The 21,585-nt window shown below is 47.3% G+C and overlaps 1 protein-coding gene across 5 annotated transcripts in view; it reads right to left on the reverse strand.

Annotated features, from left to right (window-relative positions):
- Nucleotides 1–9,456: 9,456 nt before the first annotated feature.
- The window catches only part of LOC103550182 (uncharacterized), a 30,590-nt gene continuing 18,461 nt past the window's right edge, over nucleotides 9,457–21,585 (reverse strand). For 2 of the 5 annotated variants that reach the window (XR_011523363.1, XM_070562021.1), the window contains exons 3-5: nucleotides 21,188–21,300; nucleotides 18,612–18,737; nucleotides 15,130–17,642 (exon numbers count right to left, since the gene is read on the reverse strand). Coding sequence is in view for 3 of the 5 variants with exons in the window: in XM_070562021.1 (XP_070418122.1) it covers nucleotides 17,451–17,642; nucleotides 18,612–18,737; nucleotides 21,188–21,300 (431 nt within the window). In the remaining 2 variants the exon portion in view is untranslated. Of the gene's footprint in view, nucleotides 11,528–15,129; nucleotides 17,643–18,206; nucleotides 18,738–21,187; nucleotides 21,301–21,445; nucleotides 21,533–21,585 lie in introns of those variants that run through there. The other 3 variants (XR_544703.2, XM_070562022.1, XM_070562020.1) reach the window with 3 other exon arrangements.

Here is a 21,585-nt window from a genome sequence, read left to right on the forward strand (position 1 = left end):
TACTGGCACCCTGTGATGAGCCATTGGAAAGGCCACCTCAGACTCCTTTTTTTTTTTTCTTGAAGATTGGCCCTGAGCTAACATCTGTTGGCAATCTTTTCTTTTTCCTTCTTCTTCCTCTTCTTCTTCCTCTTCGCCTTCCCCTCCCCCCTTCTCCTCCTCCCCAAAGCCCCCCGGTACATAGTTGTATATTCTAGTTGTGGCATGTGGAACACCACCTCAGCGTGGCTTGATGAGCAGTGCTAGGTCTGCACCCAGGATCCAAACCAGTGAAACCCTGGGCTGCCAAAGCCGAGTACGCGAGCTTAACCACTCGGCCAGGGGACTGGCCCCTGCCTCAGACTCCTTGACATTCAGGAGTGGCAAGGACCTTAGGTCCACCACCTCAAGCACCCATTGAGCCCTTGGATAGAGAAATTCCCTTCCACACGTCCCTTAGGATTGTCAAGCACTGCTCAAGTAAACACCTCTAGACTTAGGGAGCCCATCCTTTTGTCAGACAGCTCATTCCTTCTTTCGTTAACTGAAATTATTTCCTCTCATTGAGGTAAAATCCGTCTTCCTATAATTTCAAACCCCTGGTTCTACTTCTACACCTCGAAGTCAAAGAGAATTGAATGTAATCCTCTTCCAAGGAAAAGACCTTCAAATATTTCAGGACTGGTGCCCCTTGAGACCCTGCGGTAGGACAGTTCCTCTCTTCCAGTGTCTCTCTTGGTGAACTGGGGTAAAGGACTATCCCTTTTCTATTTTGAGGTCTAGACCACAAGAAAGCACTAGTATTTTCTCTAATGGAGTAAAAGCATAGTTCCTCTGCAGTGTATTGCACTTAATCAAGGTACAGCGTCTCTGGGCCTCAGAAACCACCTATCTAAAATACGGAGGGGTGTTCCATGATGATCTTAGGGTCCTGTCCAGCACAGAATTTTTATAACTATATTTTGGATGCAAACTCTGTGAAATGAATGTCGATTATTATTTTCACACGGAGCAAAAAGGGGAGAAAACAGGTACAATTCACTAACACAGTATTTCTCAAATCTCAGTCATTTGCATACCACGCCACAATTTTTCTCGGTAACATCTGTACCATTATAACTTAACAGCTTTCTTTGAATCAGCTTACTTATTCCACTTGAATAATTTATTTTAAAAGGAAACTTTGGGGGCCAGCCCCATGGCCCAGTGGTTAAGTTCACACACTCCGCTTTGGCAGCCCAGGGTTTTGCTGGTTCGGATCCTAGCTGCAGACATGGCACGGCTCATCAGGCCATGCTGAGGCGGCGTCCCACATGCCACAACTAGAAGGACCCACAACTAAAACTACACAACTATGTACTGGGGGGCTTTGGGGAGAAAAAAGAAAAATAAAATCGTAAAAAAAAAAAAAAGGAAACTTTGTATCAGCATAAATACAAAACCATTGTCTGTTGTCATAAAGGAAAATAATCTTAAAGACAGATATTTTGCTAGTTATGTTTACACTTAAATACATACTGTTTTAAAGAACATTATTTAAACAGTCTTCACACCATCCAAAATCATCTGAAGGATCCCACATGGGAGTGGGGATAAAGCTGTTTGGGGAAGATTGCACGAAAGAGAAGGTGCGCTTCCTGCTCCCTGGAGCTCCAGGAACCTTGTCTTCTTAGAAACCATGCTGGGTCAACAGCAGCTTAAAATTCAAGGGCAAATTCATGAAGGTTAATCCCACAATCATCTAATAACAATAAAAGCCTAGCATTTGTTGAGCACTTACTATATTACCATGTGCTTTTCGTACTTTTGAGTCTTATTTTCTAATTCCTGGATTTAATGTTAGAGTAGATCACTTTACCAATGAAATCTATATTTATAATCTTGGTCCTGAGGTGATCAATCAGCTCCTACAAATCATTTTTCTTGGAGAAAAAACAAACTGGCCTCAGGCTGTCACTCATGGTATTAAATGATATGGAGATTGAAGACTTGCCTTACGGATTTCATCACTGTGGAGTAATAATCCAAAAGACTCAAGACAAAAGAATCTACTTAGAGATCAGTGTTCTTGTAATGGGAGAGGTATGTGTAAAAATTATTCCCTTTTGAATCCCCACCTCCTTTCCTTAGATATCTCCATACCACCAAAATGAAAAAATACACACACAGAGATTTAAAACAAATGACTCATAAACTTTTCGATGATATAAGTTATTGTGCTGGGTAGAGAACTGCCCTCATGTCTGATAGGGTGTGTTATGTTTGCATTTTACCCCTGTTGCGGTTTCCTGTCAGTCTGTGAGCCCTGGGGAACCTTTTAAAAGACCTCCCTGGTTGAGTCTCAAAAATTTCCGGAAGTACTGATATCAGACGGCTGTTATGCAGTTACTCACTCTCTGAACCTTACCCACCTCCTCCACTGTGTGTGCTTTGGATAGATCTTCCTCCTCCTCAGAAAACACTCCACATGTCCTGGGGTTCGCTTGAAAATCATTAGCTTGAAAATCAAATGTCAGACACAATCTAGGTGGACGGCCCTCAAATTAATGGGCATCAGAATTTCCCCAGGGACGCTGCCTGGGTGCTCCCAAGCCTGCTGAATCAGAGTCTCCCAGGCTGGAGCCAAGGAATCTAGCACATCAAAGTTTTGGGAACCACCAATTTGCTTTAATCCTCTCATTTTCCAAAAGGGGAAACCAAGGCCCAAGGAAGAGAAGTGAGTGACTCATCTAAGATCCAACTGTCTCAGAGCCAGGACTAGAATTGTTCTTTTCAGCTTCTTCTGGGGAGAGCAGATCCTTGGGCTATTCAAAAACCTGTTCAAACCTAGGTGGAAACTTTGCCAAGAATTTGACATCCTTCACCATGTGGTACTTTTTAAGGTTGCCCATTATGCCAGTTTATTTAGACTGGGATCACTTTCCTTGCAATGAAATCCTCTACTTCTCTCCCCAAATAGCAAGTGACAGCACCATTAGCTGTCTTATCATTGTCAATGTCACCAGAAATCCAAAACCAGTTGTAACCAGTACCCAGGAACCTAGAGTTTGAAATGGTTTCCAAAAGCAAAACTCAGAAAATCCAATCTGTAAAGGATGAAATTAGCCACGTGACGAGTGGTGGCTGAGAACTCAGGCTTTAGTGCAGCTCTGGGTTCAAGTCCACTTTGGCCTTTTCAGTTTTCTCACCTGCACGAGGGGCATAAAATGACTACAGCATCAATTTCCCAGAGTGGTTGTGAGAAGAAAATGAGAGAGTGTGCGAAAAGCACTTTGCCCAAAGCCTGGTACATAGTAAACACTCAATAAACGTTAGCTCGTGGTGGTGGTGATGGCGATGGTGATGATGATGACAGTTCAAGATAGAGTACCTGAGAAAACCTGGGAAACATCAAACCCATTCAGTGAGTATATCTAAATACGGAGAAAGCCATAACTTAATCAAGTCCAATACAATTTTAGCTGAAGCAACATTGGGTTAACAGAATAGGCAGTCAGCTTGGAGTTAAGAAAAATGGAGCCACTCAATCCTTCAGCAAATTGCTGTTGAACCCCCACGAGATGCCAGGCTCAGAGCTAAGTGCTTTGCACACATTATCTCATTTAACCCCTACACCGACCTAATGAGAGGATATGACGACCATCATCCCTGTTTTAAACATGGACAAATTGGAGTTCTGGGAAGTTAAATAACATAAACAGCAGCTCTGTGTTTTTAACCCATTTCATTGGTGCTTTCAGCCAGGCTCTTCTTACAAGACAGTTTTCACAGCACGTTTAATGAATTGTAATTATTGCCCAAAGTATGTAGCTTAACAACAAAGGGTGAGCAAGCAGGAGAATTAGTAAAGGATCCCACCACATGGTATCTGTTCTAAACACTTTGCAACCTAGTTGAACACAGCAACATGGCAGCAATAGGCGTTATGCATCAAAGCAGGGGGCTGATGTGTGTGAAGCGCCCAGAAACCTGTGCTGATCACAATAGCTGACTTGCCGCTGCCTGCAGCCAGCCTAACGCCCAAAGTAAGATCTGTGCACATCTGCTCTCTTACTAGAATCATTGTAGCAAGATTCTTTTTTTCATTATCGCCACCCACTTTGAAAGTCAATTTTATGATTTCCCACTTAATCTCCTAAGGTAGGTCTATAAACCAGGGGAAGGTGGAGAGGTGATAGACACACTTGAAGAAAAGCAAGCAGATTTGTTCTCCTGTGGCCTAAGATGTTCTAGGTCAATGCACCTGGAGTGTCCTGCTGTCAGGGTACTTAGAGCTCAAACACCCTGGGTAGCTTGATGGTCTGAAATGATGCAATTTATTTCTATGATTTGCCTTCTCAGAAGCAAGAAACAGAGGGCTCCCAGCACCAGGCTTGTCTGACGGGGTAACTGCCTCTTCTCCAACAGGCGTCAGCTCCCTAAACGGGCGTTCTCCAGCCGCAGGGGAGGAGGTGTGCTGTTTCATGACCCACTCTGGCGGGAGGCAGAATCCCTACTCTGAGGGTGTCCGGTGATCCTACCTCCCACCCAGGAGGGCCGACAAACGCTGGGTCCCCGCAGGAACCTGTGGCCTGTGCTGTGCCTCCAGCGCCCTCTACAGGACGTTGTTAACTGGATGCAGGGAATTAAGACAAAACTGTCCCCTTTATCTGGGACTGAGGGGTGACTTTCAATGTCAAAACTGCGAAAGTCCTGGGCAGGCAGAGACAAGCTGGTCACCATATTAAATAAAGGGGCACCTAAAGTTGCTTGTAGGGGGTGGGATGGGGACCCTGCTCTATAAAACCATTATCACTTTCTAGTTGAATTCAGAATAGGGAAGGGACAGCACGGACCAGGATTCTAAGGAAAGAGGTGCGAGGCTACCTAGGAGGTAGAAGTAAGCTGTCGAGTAAAGGGGCCCTTGGCCCTGAGTCTAAGCCCCTCAGCCCCTAAAGCAGAGCCGCGTTGTCAGGTTTGGCAGCCCAGCCTGGGGAAACAGCAGGGGTCGGTGGCTTACATGTTTCCTTGTGAGCTGGGCATCATTCTTCGACTTTCATTCCTCAACAAACAACCACAGAGCACCTGTTCCATTCCAAGAACCCTCCCAGGCACCAGGGACAAAGACCCAGTAGGACGCAGTCCCCCTCTCTGGACTGGTAGAGGAGATGGTGAGTGCTCCCATGGATGAAAAACTTTGCACCAATGTGCCCTGGAAATGCTCTTACCCTACTCGGTGGTGGGAGCTCCTTCTCGTGGGCACCTGAGCACAACAGGAGCCGACTGGCAGGAGTCTGGCCCAGGGCCTGGGGCGGGGAGGGAGCAAGAAAGGATCACTGGAGTCATTGGGAGCCTGCTAGACCCCCAATTTAGACCACCTTCATTTCTGGCCCCCAGGGACTGAGAGAGCCCAGACAAGACAGATGAACATCTCTGTTCCAAGCCCGAAAGAAGAAGCAATCAAACTTCCAGCCACAGGAGGTTGATTGAAAAAATGATAATACTGAAGCTTTTTTGTGTGTTAATGCGATGTAACAACATGGGGCAAGGCGTACGCTATCAGATTAGGCTCTTTCAAGAAGTAAACGTATGTGGAGATCACACTTGTGTACGATTAAATTCGCATCCAGACCAAGACCGGAAGGAAAAGCTGAGAAACTGTTTGTGGTAAGATTAGGGGTGATTTTTTTTCTTCTTCTCTTTTCAAAACTGAGTTTAATATAGTTAAATCATTTTATAACAAACAAGGGAAAATATCTTTAATGTTATAAAGTTCACATGTACTACATTCTAGTGAAAAATACGGTGAAAAAAACACAAAACACTACTGCAATAAATCAGACGTGTTACGAAAGGAAAAAAGAACAGTCCTGGATTAACACATTTGAAGTTATTCTGGAAGAGAAGAAACAAAAGTTTGTACAGGGGAATTAATTCTCCTTTCAACTTATGGGGCCTAATTATTTCGTCCGTCTTCCCACCCTGCTGGTGCCAGAGGTGGCGTCAGAACACCCAGGCCAGAAGCGAATACACCGGCGCAAGAAAGCCGGATTAGCTGAGCTGCCCCCTGGCAGGCTGGAAGACGTAATGAGAGGCTGGTGTCCTTCCAAGAGATGATCTTTAAAGGATAATAAATCCAGGCTGCCAGCAAAATGAAGAGAGGGAGACTGATCGACAGCGGGGCTAGACTGAGCGGCAGCTTCCTACAGCATTCGGGGTGAGCATGTGATGACTAAGGAGGGGCAAGAGGCCACCAGGACAGGTTCCCAGCTGCCGAGGGCCCACTCTGGGGATCAGAGGTGCGTCTAGTGCCAACAAGAGGCAGCCACCCAGCTGCTCTCCCTCCCCCACAGTCCCTCACAGGCACCGCAGGCTCCGCTCGCTCCCCTCCATGGTACTTCAGAAAAGGCTGAGATTGTTTATGTAAGTTTTAAACAAGATGCTTCCTGTTCATCCAGTTTCAAGCCTCCACGGATGCCAATGAAGCCCGATCACATCAAGTTCTCCACTCAGGGCCTAGCCTAGGAGCCAGGGCCTCTCCCTGGGGAAGGCCAAGCATGGACCGAGGAGAAGGAAGTAGGTATTAGCTTGTATAAAATTTGAATAGTTGCTGATCTGACCCTGTGCCAGAGCTTTATCCATTTGAAAACACGGTTCTGGGGTCAAAGGTGGCCACACTCGGAGGCCGCCCAGCCCCTTGGCTCCTTGTCATTCACCCCACTCGCTGTACCCTAGAAAGACAGAAGAGGCTGGAATATACCTAGGTAGGACTTTCCTGGCCTCACCAAAAACCGACCCCATCCCAAGCCCGTAGGCTAGGCAAATTCCTACAATGCCAGGGCCCCGTTTGCAAAGATTTCTGCCCCCTTCCTCATGTCCCAGGCCAGCAAACTGCTCTGTCATTCCCAGTTGCCCTGGCAGGGGGCCCCTTGAGCCCTCGATCCTGACCCTGATGAGATTTCGATCCCAGGGGAATTTGCTGTGACTTTCCTTCCCATCTCCCTCTCCCCAGGCTCTTCCTCAAACCACCTCTTCTCCAGAAAAGAGGCGGCAGACAGAGGCAAAGGAGCCAGTGTCAGATCTTTGCCATGTGTTCATTCAATAGGTACTGATAACTCAGCAGACACCCCGTGATGGGGCGTGCTCAGAGATGAGGGAGACCTGGGCCCAGGCCCAAGGAGTGAGAATCTCGGAGACGGAGTCGGAATGTGAACACCTCCAGCAGGTGTCACATGCATGGTCCCATGAGCCAGGGATGCTCAGAGGAGGGAGGTGAGCACTCCTGCCTGAGGACACCAGGGGAGGTTTCATGGAAGTGAAGGGCACTGGGCGTGGAAAGAAGGGCATTGCAGGAGGGAAGGAAAGCTCTGGTGGGGAGTGAGAGCAGAGATAGAAAGGAGCAGTGATAAACCAGGAACTGGCGGGGGGGGGCGGGGGGGGGGGAGGGGCGGCCTGTTTGGAGGGCCTTGTGCACAGGGCTCCCAGCCCAGACTGAATCTCAGCCTCGACTCAATCCTCTAGACCAGGAGGCATAAGAATGGGTTTTGGGATGTGTGAGGGGGCGGCCCCTGCATGACGATCCTACAGCCTTGTTCTCTGTTCCGACATGCTGCCTCTCAGTCCTGCTGGGATGCCCAGTGGTCCTGCATTTGACCTCTGTCCCACAAAGTGAGGACTATCCCTTCCCTCTCAGCAGCCCTGATCCCCAGCTTTGCCTAGGCCCCAAGCTCCCGAACCCCAGCCAAGCCAAAACCCACAGGAGGCAGGAGAGGGTCACCATGATGTCTCCTCCCCAGCAAGTCCTCTGTCTGCCCTCCATGTCCCAGCCTCTTATTCTCAGTTCACCTAAGCCATATTACGGAGTCTTTCCCAAGGGAGAATGGGAATGGCATCCTGAAATCCCTGGGACCATCCCAATACAGACCCTCTGGCCCACTTGCAACTTCACACTTGCCCTATCAAGCATTGCTGATTTTCAGTGCAGAGCTCATGGTCCCCAGAACAGGGGGCACCGTCCGGGAGACTCTGCCCTGGGACTTGGCATCAGGGTTCCAATGTGAGGCTGCCTCAGTGGCCTCTAGCACTGCGTCCCCTTCGCACAGCCCCTTGATTCAGCCCTTGTGTTGTGTTTGTGTCCATGTCTGTCTGTACCAGGAGACTACAGCCTGTTGGAGAACAAGGGCCTCATCCCATTTGCCTCCATATTCTCCCCACCTTCCGACCGGCCTGTTGCATACCCCGAGTTATCGATGAAGTCTGTTAAAGCAACAGGAAAGAATAGAGACATGCCTACTGGGCTCTGGGGAAGACACCCCTCTCTTGGCAGCAGATACCACAATCAGGAGCTCTCAAAGGCCCCACGCTTCAGGGTGGGAGATCCCCGGCAGCCAGGAGAGTCCCACAGCTGGCAGAGATCAGCAGATGGTGACTCAGCGCCGAGGAGTCCAGCTCCTCTGTCTTCCATGGCCGAAAAGCTCCACCCAGACGACAGTCAGCTCCAATCCCTGTTCACATAGACCTTTCTCCACCAGGTATGGATGAGCCTCTCCCAGCTTTCCTGAAAAAGCTCAGAAACCCCAGGGCCTCTGAAGAATTACCTCCTTCTCCTGGAATAGCCAGTCCTTAGCCCTCACCTCCAGCCCCAGGAATGCCTCCTGTCTGCAAATGAGAGCGAAATTGGAGCAGCTCAGAATCGTGCCTCCCACCTGGGGGAGCTCTGAGAACCAAATGAGGTAATCCGCGGATGGGGACCAGCTACAAAAAAGTACAAAGCCCTGTTCAAACCCGAGGGGGTTTTTGGTTGTTTTCTGCAAGGCAAGAGGTGCTGTAAGAGAATTCTCCCCTCCTGTTTTCACTTCCTCTTCTCTCTCTATACCCTGGGAAGGGAAAATCCTGCCAAGATTAGCAGCTGATGTGTAAAGTACCAAAACAACATTCTTCTAGTTGCATTTTAACAGTATCTTCTGGTAGGAGTCAGGCGATGGGGTTCTGATGTCTCAGACCCAAAAACGTGAAAGAATTACTAAATCAGGACAAATTGTGTAGGTGGAAATGCCTTCTCGTCCAATGTGCCACCATATTGCCGTGTCAAAGGCCCTCCAGCCTAGGCATGGATGTCTCCAAATGAAGGGAAGTCACGGTTATCATATTCAGGGAGCCTTGTTGAAGACATCATCACTGTCTTATGCTACACTACATGGGCCTCCCATCCACTGGTCCTCGGTATGGGCCAGTGGAATTTCTACGGTTCAGAGGACCCGGGAAGACCCCAATCCTGCCCAGCCTATTCCCCTTCCCACAACAAGTTCCCAAGGGAGCCAGACCAAGGAGCAACAGCCAAATGGGAGTCACGGTCCCCTAACCATTCCAGCACCAATAATGTCACCAAGCTCTCAGAACAGTTCTTAGATTTGCTGGGATTAACGACAACGCGTATCTGTGCTGTATACTTATGGCACCAGGACCTGGGGCGAGCCGAGCCGGGAGTGAACAAAGAAGGACCAGCGAGAGGGAAGGATGTATTCAGCGGGTCGAGTAGTTGGGAATGCTCCCCCAGCCCCACCCCAGGCTGATAACAGCAGCCCAAGTGTGCCCTCCTCTGTGAGGACTTTCCTGGTGCCTCCACTTCCAGGCGGAGTGAGATACTCCCCTGTCTGTGGTTTTAGCAGTCTGTGTCTCCTGCCAAAGGGCGTGGTCCCAACCTGAGTCATCATGGTATCCCCAGAGCTTGGCTCACGGTGAGTGTTAAAGAAATATGTACTGACACAGTGTATTACGGAAAAGGGGCTGGGGAAATGTTCCTGAATGAATACCAAGTGGTTATAGGGCTAGCCTGGGGCAGACCTGAGGACGGGCACCCCACCTTACACCACTTTTGTCCCCATAGGGCTTCGCAGTAAAGCAACTGCTTCATTGGAAGGACTAGCTCATCTCAATGTTTGAGAATCACTCATGAAACAAATATTTACTGAACTCCTACGATGTGCCAGACTGGGTTCTAGGCGCTGGGGGCACATCAATGAAAAAACACAAAAACCCCTGTCATCAGGGAGTTTACATCCAATGGGGAACGAGACGAACTGTCTTTTGCGCCATATACACCTGTCCTTCCCTTTACACCTTCTCCTTGCCCACCTTGGGCTTTAGCACTTTAGGGCGCTAGTGTGCTACCCTCCTCTCTCTTCCTTCCAAGAGAAACTTCACTCTTCGGGAAGGGTAACAGATCAGGGACTAGTGAAGGGTAACCAGAAGAGTGAAATGGCACCACCTCAGTCATCAGTGACGGGTTCAGGAGAGCTGGTACTTTTGCCTCCTGGTCCTCAGAGCTCACTCTGCATCTCCTGAGAGCGTCTTTCACTTCGGGGTGGAACTGGCCTTCCTATTTTAATTAAAGTGAATTAAATAGAGGTGGCTTTCATAATTGCATGACACAGAAATGTCCTGATGGCCACCCTTGCCCTGGGCACCTCGCTGGCATTGGGCCTTTGGCTCATCGTTGTCCTGTGTTTCCTCCTCAGGTGCATGCCTTGCTTCTCTGGCTCCCTGGTCCCCAGCAGGGCATCTGTTAGCCCCTGTACATGTTGTTGGCAAGCATTTCTTAGGAAGCATTTTCTACTTTCCTGGGTGGCATGACTCTCTCACGAGGCACTAGAGGTGGGTGCTGAAAGACACCAAAAGACTCATTTGCACAGAATGAGGGGGCGTGCGTCTGCTTTAGAGACATGGCCTATGTGGTTTTCCTACAGAGCTAGCCACACAGCGCAGTCTCAACAAAGATTCATTTTGAAAAAAAAAAAGATATAAAACGCATGAGAACTGTCTGTTTAAAATCATCACGTAGTGAATTGTTGCAAAATGATAATATTTTTTTTATAGCAAATAATCTGAATTGGGTTTTCATGATGTGGATTTGTTCAAGGTTTGAAGTGAATTGCATCCTTCCTGAATTCGCTTTTCCTATGTCGTGGCTAAAGTTGAGGGGCTGGAGGCTCCTAAAAGTAGCAATCATTTACGTAACCCTCTTCACGCCCACAGCATCGGGAGGAGTGTCAGTATAATCCCTTACCGAAAGAAAGCTTACAATTTCCGCAATCACGGGGAATTCAAAGGCTGGTGTCGGCAAACAAAAGCGCCATACTCTCCACATTTCACAGTTAATAAGTAATATCCTCTCCATTCCTTATCTGTTTCTGCCAGTAAAATTGAACTCAGCAGGCCTGCTTTTGTCCTTAGAATGCCAACTGATGAAATCACTTCCAAAGTACCATCCGGCATCGTGAACACGGGTACCTTAGAAGGAACTGCAGAAGATGGCCTCTCTCTCCCACAGCTGGGGAGGGAGAAGTGCCATCCTACATCAAAAATCAGTTCCAAGAGTCAGATTTGATAAGGCATCAGGTTGAAGATTTTCACAAGAATATACATCTTGTCCTCCCGGGCAATGTGTGGACACGTGTGAATATTCATCTCTGTTCCTGGCTGGACTTGGTTAGAATAAATCAGTCCCTGGACGTATTGGTTCAACAAAAGGGTCTGGTAAGATTCCTAAGGCTTTAGAAATTGCCATGTCCTGTAAAAAGAAAAAAGCTGTAATTCTGACTGGTTTTCTCACTTGAGAATGGGTTGTCTTGGAAATAATATGGTGGCTGAATCTCTGCATTCCTAAACTGTTTCTCTATCAAATCACAAGAAAGTCATTTGCACTTTCCTCTTCTCCCATGTGCAAAATGGAGAAAAAGAATCCTAAGATTCTGTGAGCTTTATAAACACAATTTGAAAGGCTCAGTTATCGAAATTAACAGAACTAAGCATCTTTTTTCCTATTGAATCACCTCTTGGGTCCATTAAAATCTGCCGTGGTGGGCAGGGTGGAGTCGTGCTCCCTTTCCCCTCTCCCTGCCTCCTGTCTCCCCTAGAATTCCTCTCAGTACAACGTGAACTTCCCTTTTGGGTCCCCCCAAGTCTTCAGTGCGAAGCAAGACCAACAAATCTTCATCACTAAGTCCTTATCTCTTGGCTTCATTTTACCAAAGATTTCTCCTCACTGGGGATGGACAGTAGGGAAGGAAAGAGGGGAATGAGGGATGGGAAAGGTTACCATCAGTAGTCACTAAAAATCACTCATAAAAAAGCAGCATCTCACTTAAAATGATGAAGTCTTCATTAAGTTCCGTCTCACCCTGTAGAGTCAAATATTGAATTTCAGTTGCCCTGTAGGGTCTAATTGAGATTCTAATTAGTCAGACATCAATTGTACAGCTGGATTATTCTTGGGATCCTCCAGGACTTCTCAGAAATAGCAGCACCCTCACATCCACAATCTACCCCCCCACACACACACATACACACACACACACACACAATTACATTCTTGTAAGTGTAATCTACCTGATTCTGAGAATTCTTTTGGCTGGTTCCAGTTTGCTGAAGTGTAGCCAACAATCGTGTCCTTGGGGTTCACGTCATTCCCTCCCATAAGACTGCTCCTTCTCTACCCCAATGTTGGCTAATCAGAATCCCACCAACCATTCACTGAATACACTGACTACATCCTTATAATGGACCACTATGCAGCCATTCAAAGTGATGTTGTGGAAGGACAATTAATGACAAGGTGGAAAGTTCATGATAGATTTGTCAAGAGAAACTAGCAGGTTACAAAACAACAGGTGCTGTGAAGTACAAACCCATTTTGAAAGGTATATATTCATTTTTTTAAAAAAAAAAAGATTGGGCAGATACGGTCATGTCTTAGTGGTTTTATTTTCCTTTTTGTGCGTTTCAACATTTCACATTTTATGAGTACTTTTGTAAGTTGCCAAATGTAAAAAAAAGAAAACATCCTACTTATGATAGGCTGAATTGTGTCCCCCCCACAAATTAATATGTTGAAGGCCCAACCCCCCAGTACCTCAGAATGTATTTGGATATAGGGCCTTTGAAGAGGTAATTTAGGTCCAATTAGGTCACACCGGTAGGCCCTAATCCAATGGGACTAGCATCTCTATAAGAAGATAATATTGGTCACAGGCAACACAGACTGAGGGATGACCATATGAAGACACAGAGAAGACAGCCATTTGCAAGCCAAGGAGAGAGGTCTCAGAATGAACGAACCCTACCAACACCTAGATCTCGGACTTCCAGCCTCCAGAACTGTGAGAAAATAAACTTCTGTCACGTACACCACCCAGGCTGTGGCATTTTGTTACGGCAGCCCTGGCGAGCTAATACACCACCCATCTCAAAGACCAGCTCAGATGCCAACCCTGCCACAAAACCTCCTCTTGCTCCCATACCCTCCTTCCATCTTTCTGTGGCTACCACTTTTGTGTCATTCAGCCTCTTTTAGATTAGCATTTGCTCACACTCCTCCCCTGCTGCCTTGTAAGCTTCTTGAGGATGAAGTCCATGTCTCGTTCATCTTTTTCCACTCCACCACTGCTTGCTCACATAGCCCAGAGGTGCTCAACCAGTGGCTATCAAAATAACAAGAGAGCAACTTCCCTGGGATGCCAGTAGGGGTCAGACCACCTAGACGTTTCCTGGTGGTGGCGGTGCGGCTGCTGCTGTGTGCATGTTGTGTGTACGAGTATTGGGGGAGGGTGTGGTTGTTCCAGGAGGGCGCCACCTCTTACCAGTTGTGTGATCTTGTGGAGGCAGTCACACTTCACACCCAAACCTTCAGAGTTTACAAAGCATTTTTGTATGTATTCTCTCATTCGGTTGTCATAACAATCCACCAAGATTACAAATTATTTCCTCTGGTTCACAGGTGAGGTAACCATCGTCAGAGAAGGTGGAGAAACAAAACAGTTAGTTGTGAAAACTTATGACAATAATAGGTAGAATGTACTGAGTGCCTGGCACCACACTAAACACTTTGCATGACTTGTCCCAATGAAAATCCTCACAACGAGCCTATGAGAGAGGAATTATTACTGGATCTATTTTACAGATAAAGAAATTGAGGCCCAAAGGAATTACCTGAGATCCCATGGCTAGAAAATGGTAGAGCCACAGCCCATAATTAAAACCGGTATGTCATACTGCCCCGTCCCCACATAAATTAGCATATGGAGGGTGTTAAATGAGGGCAACAGACAGGAGTTGCTCCAAAATTCAGAGACTGAGTCGGTCTGGAAGGTCTTCTTAAATAAGGTGAGCTTTGAGCTAAGCCTTTTCGGACATAGTTGAGTGGAGAGGATGGGGTGGGGCCAGCCTGCCTCACTTCATGCTGTTTACGGCTAGGAGTCCCACAAGTCAGATTCAACCGCCCAATTCAACTCCCCACACCCCTCTTGAGCCCCCAGTAAGTGCCCGCTACTGGGCTGGGAGGTGCTGGGGTGCAGAGAGGATGAAGAGGAGGTCCCTGCCCAGGAGGACTCAGTCTCCTGGGGAAGACAGATTGGTGCCTAATAATAGCAACCCAAGAATACATGAATCGATTACCTTACCATGGCTTTAAGGCTCTATCCAGGGCTTTGAGGGGAAAGCCCTGGTTCCAATTCTGCCACTAATTTTCTATGAGACTTTAGGCAAATCACAGCCCGTCTTGTGGCCTCAACTTCTGCACCTGGAAGGCAGCTATGCTCACCACTACACCGCCAACACCAGACTGCACCTGGAAATGGAGTCACTGAATATGTATTGCAGAATGACTTCCATAGGCTAACGTCAATCGCCTACATCCAATTTCCATTCTCTCTCTCTCTCTTTTTTTTAAATTAGAAATGTGAGTTTAATCTTAAGGAGAGAGGTCAAAGCAAAGAAATAGGGTTTTTTTTTTTTTAAAGACTTTATTTTTCCTTTTTCTCCCCAAAGCCCCCTGGTACATAGTTGTGTATTCTTTGTTGTGGGTCCTTCTAGTTGTGGCACGTGGGATGCTGCCTCAGCGTGGTTTGATGAGCAGTGCCATTTCCGCGCCCAGGATTCGAACCAACGAAGCACTGGGCCGCCTGCAGCGGAGCGCGCGAACTTAACCACTCGGCCACAGAGCCAGCCCCAAGAAATAGGTTTAAAAGTCAACAACATATAGATAAAAGTTGTGGAAGCAGATGGACACTCAAGGAAAGTTGTTTGCTAAATGAGAGATTTCAGTGAAGATCCCTGCCTCTCCCGCCCCCAGGGCTCACCTCGTGGTTCCACACAATGAAAAACACTAGCAATAAATAAAGAAAAGCAGCTATTTATTGAAGGAGGGGATAGAAATAGCACCAATCACCAGTTTCTATTCCCCTGGGATGGATGATGCCTTCAGAGGAGATGATGTAAACGCATTAATCACACGGGCCCCCGGGGAAAGACAGAGGAAGAGGGTTGGGTCTACAGCAATAACATGACACCAACAGCACACCCATCTGTGTCCAGAGCTAGAATTTGTGGGGGCCTCTCCTAACTGCTGCCCCTCTTGCTGGACCCTCTCCCGCTGGAACAGTCACCTCAGCAGTGGGGGCATACCTCTCATTGGCTTATTTCTTGTAAGACTCAAGAAATAAGAGGAAGTCTTCAGACGTTGGCCTGACAACATTTTCTTACTTAAGCACACAAGTTGAATAAATGGGCACATTCCCCCGACTGGGTCCAGTTGACCAACTCAAAGCTACTTTTGATTCTTGAGCACATTTAGCTCCTTGGTACATCTTTAATTTCTTTTCTTTGTATGTTCTTTCTTTCTTTTTTAATGACAGGACAAAAACTATCTGGAGAAGGGAAATTCTTCCACGTGCATTGAACCCTTCACATTTCTCACCCCAGCCGCCAAGGTTAGATATCCATGATCTTAAGAATATCCACTACAATAAGATGACCCTTTCTCCGGAAGGCAGAGAACAGAGGAGTCTCCTCCTTCCACAGGTCTTCCATTCTACAATCCCAGGGCTGCCTAAGTAGGACTGGGCTTCTCCTGATTGCTCTCAAGGTTGGCATTCTACAACTCATCTGGCATATCAAGCACTTGGGCCCTGTAAGAAAATCTCACCTTCCTGAGCTGTTGTTGCAGAACCTGAGAAGATGTGGTGAAAGAGAAAGATTTCCCAGTAACTGTGCCCACAGGGTTCCGGGGCCTTCACAAGCTAAAGCCTGTGCTAGGTGACTCTCCTGCTTGAGGGCCAAGCAAGAGAAGCCATCAGTGCTGCCGTGCGTTCGATGTAATAAGAAAATACACCCAAGTTGCCTTCATTTGCTCATCTGACAAACATTATTATGCATCTATCTGCATAATATCCTGTAATGGGGATACCAAAAATGGAAAGACAAGACCCAAGATCTGGTAGGGGAACAAGGAAGTCTCCATTCCTTCTTTCTCCCCCTCCCACCCCAGTCCCATAAAAGTGAGACAAAACGGATGAAGCCAAGTTGGAAAAACTATTGGGTTGAGCTGCTGACTACCATTTTGGTTAAGAACCTAGTGGAATCTGAGAAGTTTAGAATTTGTAGCAATCTTGGTAGCCTCGGACTATCTTCTATGCAGCACTATTTTGGGAGTTATACTCTAGGCTCTGACTAAGGGACAAGCCTATAAAAAGAAAATAAAACAGTCACCAAGCTGGACACGCTGCTTGTTCTCCAGGAGATAAGAAAATGATACAAGTATAAAAAGATGCAGGCAGCAGAGATTTATGCTGGGACAGGTAGCCAAGTGAGAAAAAGTGTGAAGCCAGGTGCCCGGCTCCGTGCAAGGGCCCTGAGTTCCTGGGCCCAGGGGCTGGGTGTGGAAAACTGTTACCACCTGCCCTTTTCTGATTGAGGAATTATGGAAGGTAAGTGGAGAAATTGCTTAAGCAGCCTAAACTCATGCAAACCCCATCCCACCCCTTTCCCTACCAACAACAACTAGGTGCCCAGAAGCTGGGTCTGGTTGGGTCTGATTGAGTTTGGTCAGATCTGGTCTTGTCTGGTTGGGTCTGTTGAGTCTGGTTGACTCTGGTCAGGTCTGGTTGGGTCTGGTCCAGTCTGGTCAGGTGTGCTTGGGTCTGGTTGGATCTGGCTGAGTCTGGTTGGATCTGGTCAGATCTGGTCAAGCATGCAGCTGAAATACTGCCCACATTCTGTGTGGACTAGCAGTCAACAGAGACCTGAGTTCAAGGCCCAGCACTGCTCCTTGCTTGGAAAAGTCTCTGTTTCTCTTCTAGCTTCAGTTTCCTCACGTGTAACTTGAGGGTCATTCTCAGTACTTACCACGGGGTTGTTATGAGGGTTAAATGAGACAACTATGTAAAGCACTTCAACAGTGCCCAGCAGACACAGAAGCTCAATACTTGTTAACTGATTATCAGCTACATAGAGTCTTTCCCAACCCTCCCAATAAAAATGGCCTCTGCCCCTCCTTGAACTCACATCACAGTCTGGCTTTATCTTTCATTTTCTGCCCTTGAAGGGAAGATCTCTGATTCATCTTCATAGGATCGAGTCAGATTTCAAACGATAAGTGAGAATTTAAATGATTCTTGTGAGAGAGGGAGGAAAAAGAAAGAACTTAGAAGCAATCACGTCTATTGGCAGAAATATGCAACTATTGCCAGGTACCAAAACAAAAACAAATTGAGTTGCTGGAGCTTGGAATTCAGCTTGCTGGTTAGAGTGAAGTGGACATTAAAGATAGACTTGCTCCTACTCAAGGTGTGGTCCGTGGGCATCACTTGGGAGCTTGTTAGAAATGCAGGCTCTCTGACTCTACGCCAAGCCTGTGGAATTAGAATCGGAATTTTAACAAGGTGACTCCTATGCATGCTAAACTTGAGGAGCCCTGGAGAAACAAGTGATTCTCAATCTTGGCCACACATTGGAATCATCTAAGGAGCATTTAAGGGTCCTGATGCCCAGGCTGGATCTCAGAACAGCTAGAATCTCATTGATTTGTACAGCTCACCAGGTTGAGACCCATTGGTCTAGACCCACCCTACGATTTACTGGGCAAGAAACTAAGGTCTGGAGGGGTAAACTGGCCTGCCCGAGGTCACATAGCAAGTAGTCACAATGCTAGGGACATGAGCTCAAGTCCTCCAACGCCAGGGCTCTCTTCGTTGTACTTCACTGCCCTGTGGCAGAGTTTGGGAAATGGGATGAGGTGAGGAGAGCATCAGGCTTCCTTTTCTGGCTCGCCATCCTCATGGTTGGCTCCTGAAGTAGGAGCTTCCTGGACATGGGTGGCCTTATGCCACTGAATTCCCTGATGGACTATGTGCATGGGAACCCCACCCTTTGAGGCAGTAGGTCCCGGGAGCCCAGGGCCAGGTAAGATTCTGCTACCTAACCGGTGGCCAGTCTCTGGGCTGAAATAGCCCCCACACTCACCCAGCCAATCTGACCCTGCCATTCCCACACACCCCTGTCTTCCCAGAGACACAGAGGGCTCAGGGACTGTCCCACCACCCAGGTCACACAGTTCTCAGAATCAGGTGAGGTTTCTGAGCCCCCACAGCCTCAGCTCCTGGCTCCTCTCGGAACTGCTGGGACAGGCCCGTTCTCAAGTCAGCAACCGCGACAGTCTCGAAACCTTCAGGGCCAGAGGCTCCCCCGTGACTTGTTTTCGCTCTCTTGTCAGGGTTTTGGGGGGGGGGTGTGTGTCTCAAACCTTTGATTGTCTCTGCTTTCTGACTTTTTCTGGTGTGTTTTTGAAGTGGCTTTTTGTTATTCTGCCTCAGCTCACTCACCTTTCTCAGCAGCCGTGGAAAATAGCTCTGTTCTGCTCTCCTCTGTGCACTTGGATTCCAAGTAAACAGCTCGCCTGCTGGCCTGACCATGCTGAACAGCTCTGGAGGGCCTGGTCCTGTGAAGCCCTTGAAAATAAACATGTGGCATAAAGCTTCCCGCTGCTCAAGGAGGAAGATGGGGTAGACACAAGAAAGCAGAAGGAACTTTCTAGGCACACAATTATTGATGGCCTTGGCAGATGTGTTCTGAGCCCTGGAGCAGGCAAGGAAAGGGACCTTCTCCTCCCGTGAGCATCAGGCCTGCTAGAAGGAAGGCACCCACCTGCCAGGAGCTTCTCTGGTCTCCTCTCCGGAAAATCGAGGGCTAGATCTACAGCTATGCTGTCCAAAACGGTAGCCACTAACCACATTGGCTACTGAGTGCTTAGAATGTGGCTAGTGTGACTAAGGAACTGAACTTTGAATTTTACTTCATTTTTAAATTTAAATAGCTACGTGTGGCTAGTGGCTGCTGTGTTAGACAGAGCCGCTCAACAGCAGTGGTTGTCAAAGTTGGCTGCACATTAGAATCACCTGGGGAGACGCAACACACTCTGATGCCCGGATCCACCCCTGGCGATTCCGATTTATTGGCATAGCGTGTGGACTGAGCAGCAGAGTTTTGAGAACTCCCCAGGTGACTCTAATGTGCAGCTAAATTTGAGAACCTCTGGCCCAAAGGCCTTCCAATAGCTCTTCCAACACCAACTTCCTGCATTTTGATATGGTTTCTACAGTTTTCAGAATTTGAGGACCAAGTAGTTTACTTAGAGAATCAAGTCAAGACATTGAAAATGTTTTTCCACGTTCTAAACGTAATGCATTCATTGTAGACAATTGAGAAGATTCAGAGAAATAAAAAGAAGAAATTTAAAAGCCCCTAAAATCCCACCACCCAAGTAAGGAGTTAAAAGGCTCGGGTGTAAATCCTTCCAAAGATTTTCTCCAGGATACTTCCTTATGTTTTCTTCAAAACTGGGATCATACTATGCTGCCTATTTTGTAACCGGCTTTGGTCACTTTGCTTCTTTGGTTAAAGAATATTCACATGCTACCATCAATTGTAATGCCTGCATGGTAGTCTTTCATACATAAACCACAATTTATCCAAATCCATACTAATATTGACCCCATTTTTGCTATTGTTTTAAAAAACATTGCTATGAATATAACAATAGCAATATCTTTATGAAAAGCTGTTCACCAACCCTTTGGGAGAAGAGAAGAGGGAAGAGGAGGGGAGGGGGCAGAGAAAACAAAAGAAAATAATTAGGTCAAAAGGCATACAAAATTCTAAGCAATTCAAATTACTCTCCAGAAGAGTTGAACCAGTTTACATTCCTACCAACAGCGCATGAGAGCACCTGTTTTTATGCATGCTGGCATTGGGGATTGACCTTATCAAATTTAACAAGGTTTAAAAAAAACCCACCACCACCAACAGGCACCTCATCATTGTGAAGTTCAGTGCACCTTCAATGAGCACTGACTGTGCGCCAGGTGCTGCCTTAGGTACTGGTTTGACGAAGATGAATGGAGCGCCTCCCTGCCCTCTGAGAACTCAGGGAAGGGAGGAGTTCAAGGGCTTGGCTTTAAGTCAGGGAGAACAACACAGGTGCGAAGAAGTACCAGAGTCACACCACAGAGAGGGAGGGAAAACCCGTGGTTCTTCACGGCAATGCTGGGAGCGTTTGAGCTGGCTCGAGAAGGATGAGAGCAGGCACTGGCAAACGGCAAGGTGCTGGAGGTTCAGGGCACAGGAAAAGTGTCACTTCTATCCACCAGTGGCTCCTACACTCATCAACCCCCTACAGTCAGGAAGCTCTCCCCTCAGATCTATCCCACAGCTTCTTATTACTGCTTAAATCCCTTCCCTCTGGTTCTCTGTAGTGGAAACAGGAGACAACTTGGTTGTATTCTCCATAAAATCACCTTCAGAGACTTCTAGATCAATGCAAATCCCAAACATGGTATGGTATGTTTCTATTTGGATTATTCACTCCTTTTTAAAAAAAAACTACATTGACATACAATGTCCTTATGTCCATTAAAAAAGAAAGAGTTACAGAAGTCAAGACCATGGGGCAAAAGTCGGGGTGATGGATTCCCCAGGCCTCAAGACCTGAGCCCAAGTTACACATCATTCTTAGGATGGCCAATGCCAGTCCCGTATAAAGAAGGGGGCAGCTCAAGTCCTGGCTGTCCCACATAGGACCGTGGGGAAATTTACTTCATCTTACTGAGCCTATAAAACATAGATTATAGGAATAGCGAAAATCAGATTTGAGGGATGGGAAAGCATTTTGTTAAAAATAACAATAAAGAGAATAAGAATAACCTGTGACTCCCATCAACGTGGGCCCATGGTCAAGTTAGCCAGCCTCTTGCTTTCTCTTTTTGTGAGTATCTGTGACCCACAAACACACACACCCCCTTTAAACCAAGTCTCTGACGTTACTAGCATTTCAGGAATAAGGCAAGTCCCCAAAGATGGCCTTTCTTCAGAAGCTCACTGAAAAGTGAATTAAGGAACTTACCCAACGGTGACTCGGAGCAGGAGGTAGGAAGGGCATGACGGCCACGGGGCCTTTGAGTGCGGGGTCCCCTTTTCCATCCACTGACCGACACTCCTCCTCCCCGCTGTTCTGCCCTATAACGTCAGGGACAGAATCAAATTTCCCACCTCCCTGCCCTCACCTCCCCCTTCTCCGTATAGCTCTGTGACACATGTCCCTGGAGAGTCCCCGACATCATCACAGAATAAAAACAAAAACAACAAAGAAAAAATACCAAACCTTCCCCCTTGCCACTCCCGCCCCTCCACTGAGTCGCCCACACGATGGGGGTTAACTCGAGTTTCAAATACTAGAAATGAAATGGCCTTTTTTTTTTCTCACTTCTGCTATTTACACAGAAGTGCCTACCAGAGACCTCA

The sequence above is a fragment of the Equus przewalskii genome, chromosome 10 (genome assembly GCF_037783145.1).
Source record: "Equus przewalskii isolate Varuska chromosome 10, EquPr2, whole genome shotgun sequence".
In the NCBI taxonomy this organism is placed as follows: domain Eukaryota; kingdom Metazoa; phylum Chordata; class Mammalia; order Perissodactyla; family Equidae; genus Equus; species Equus przewalskii.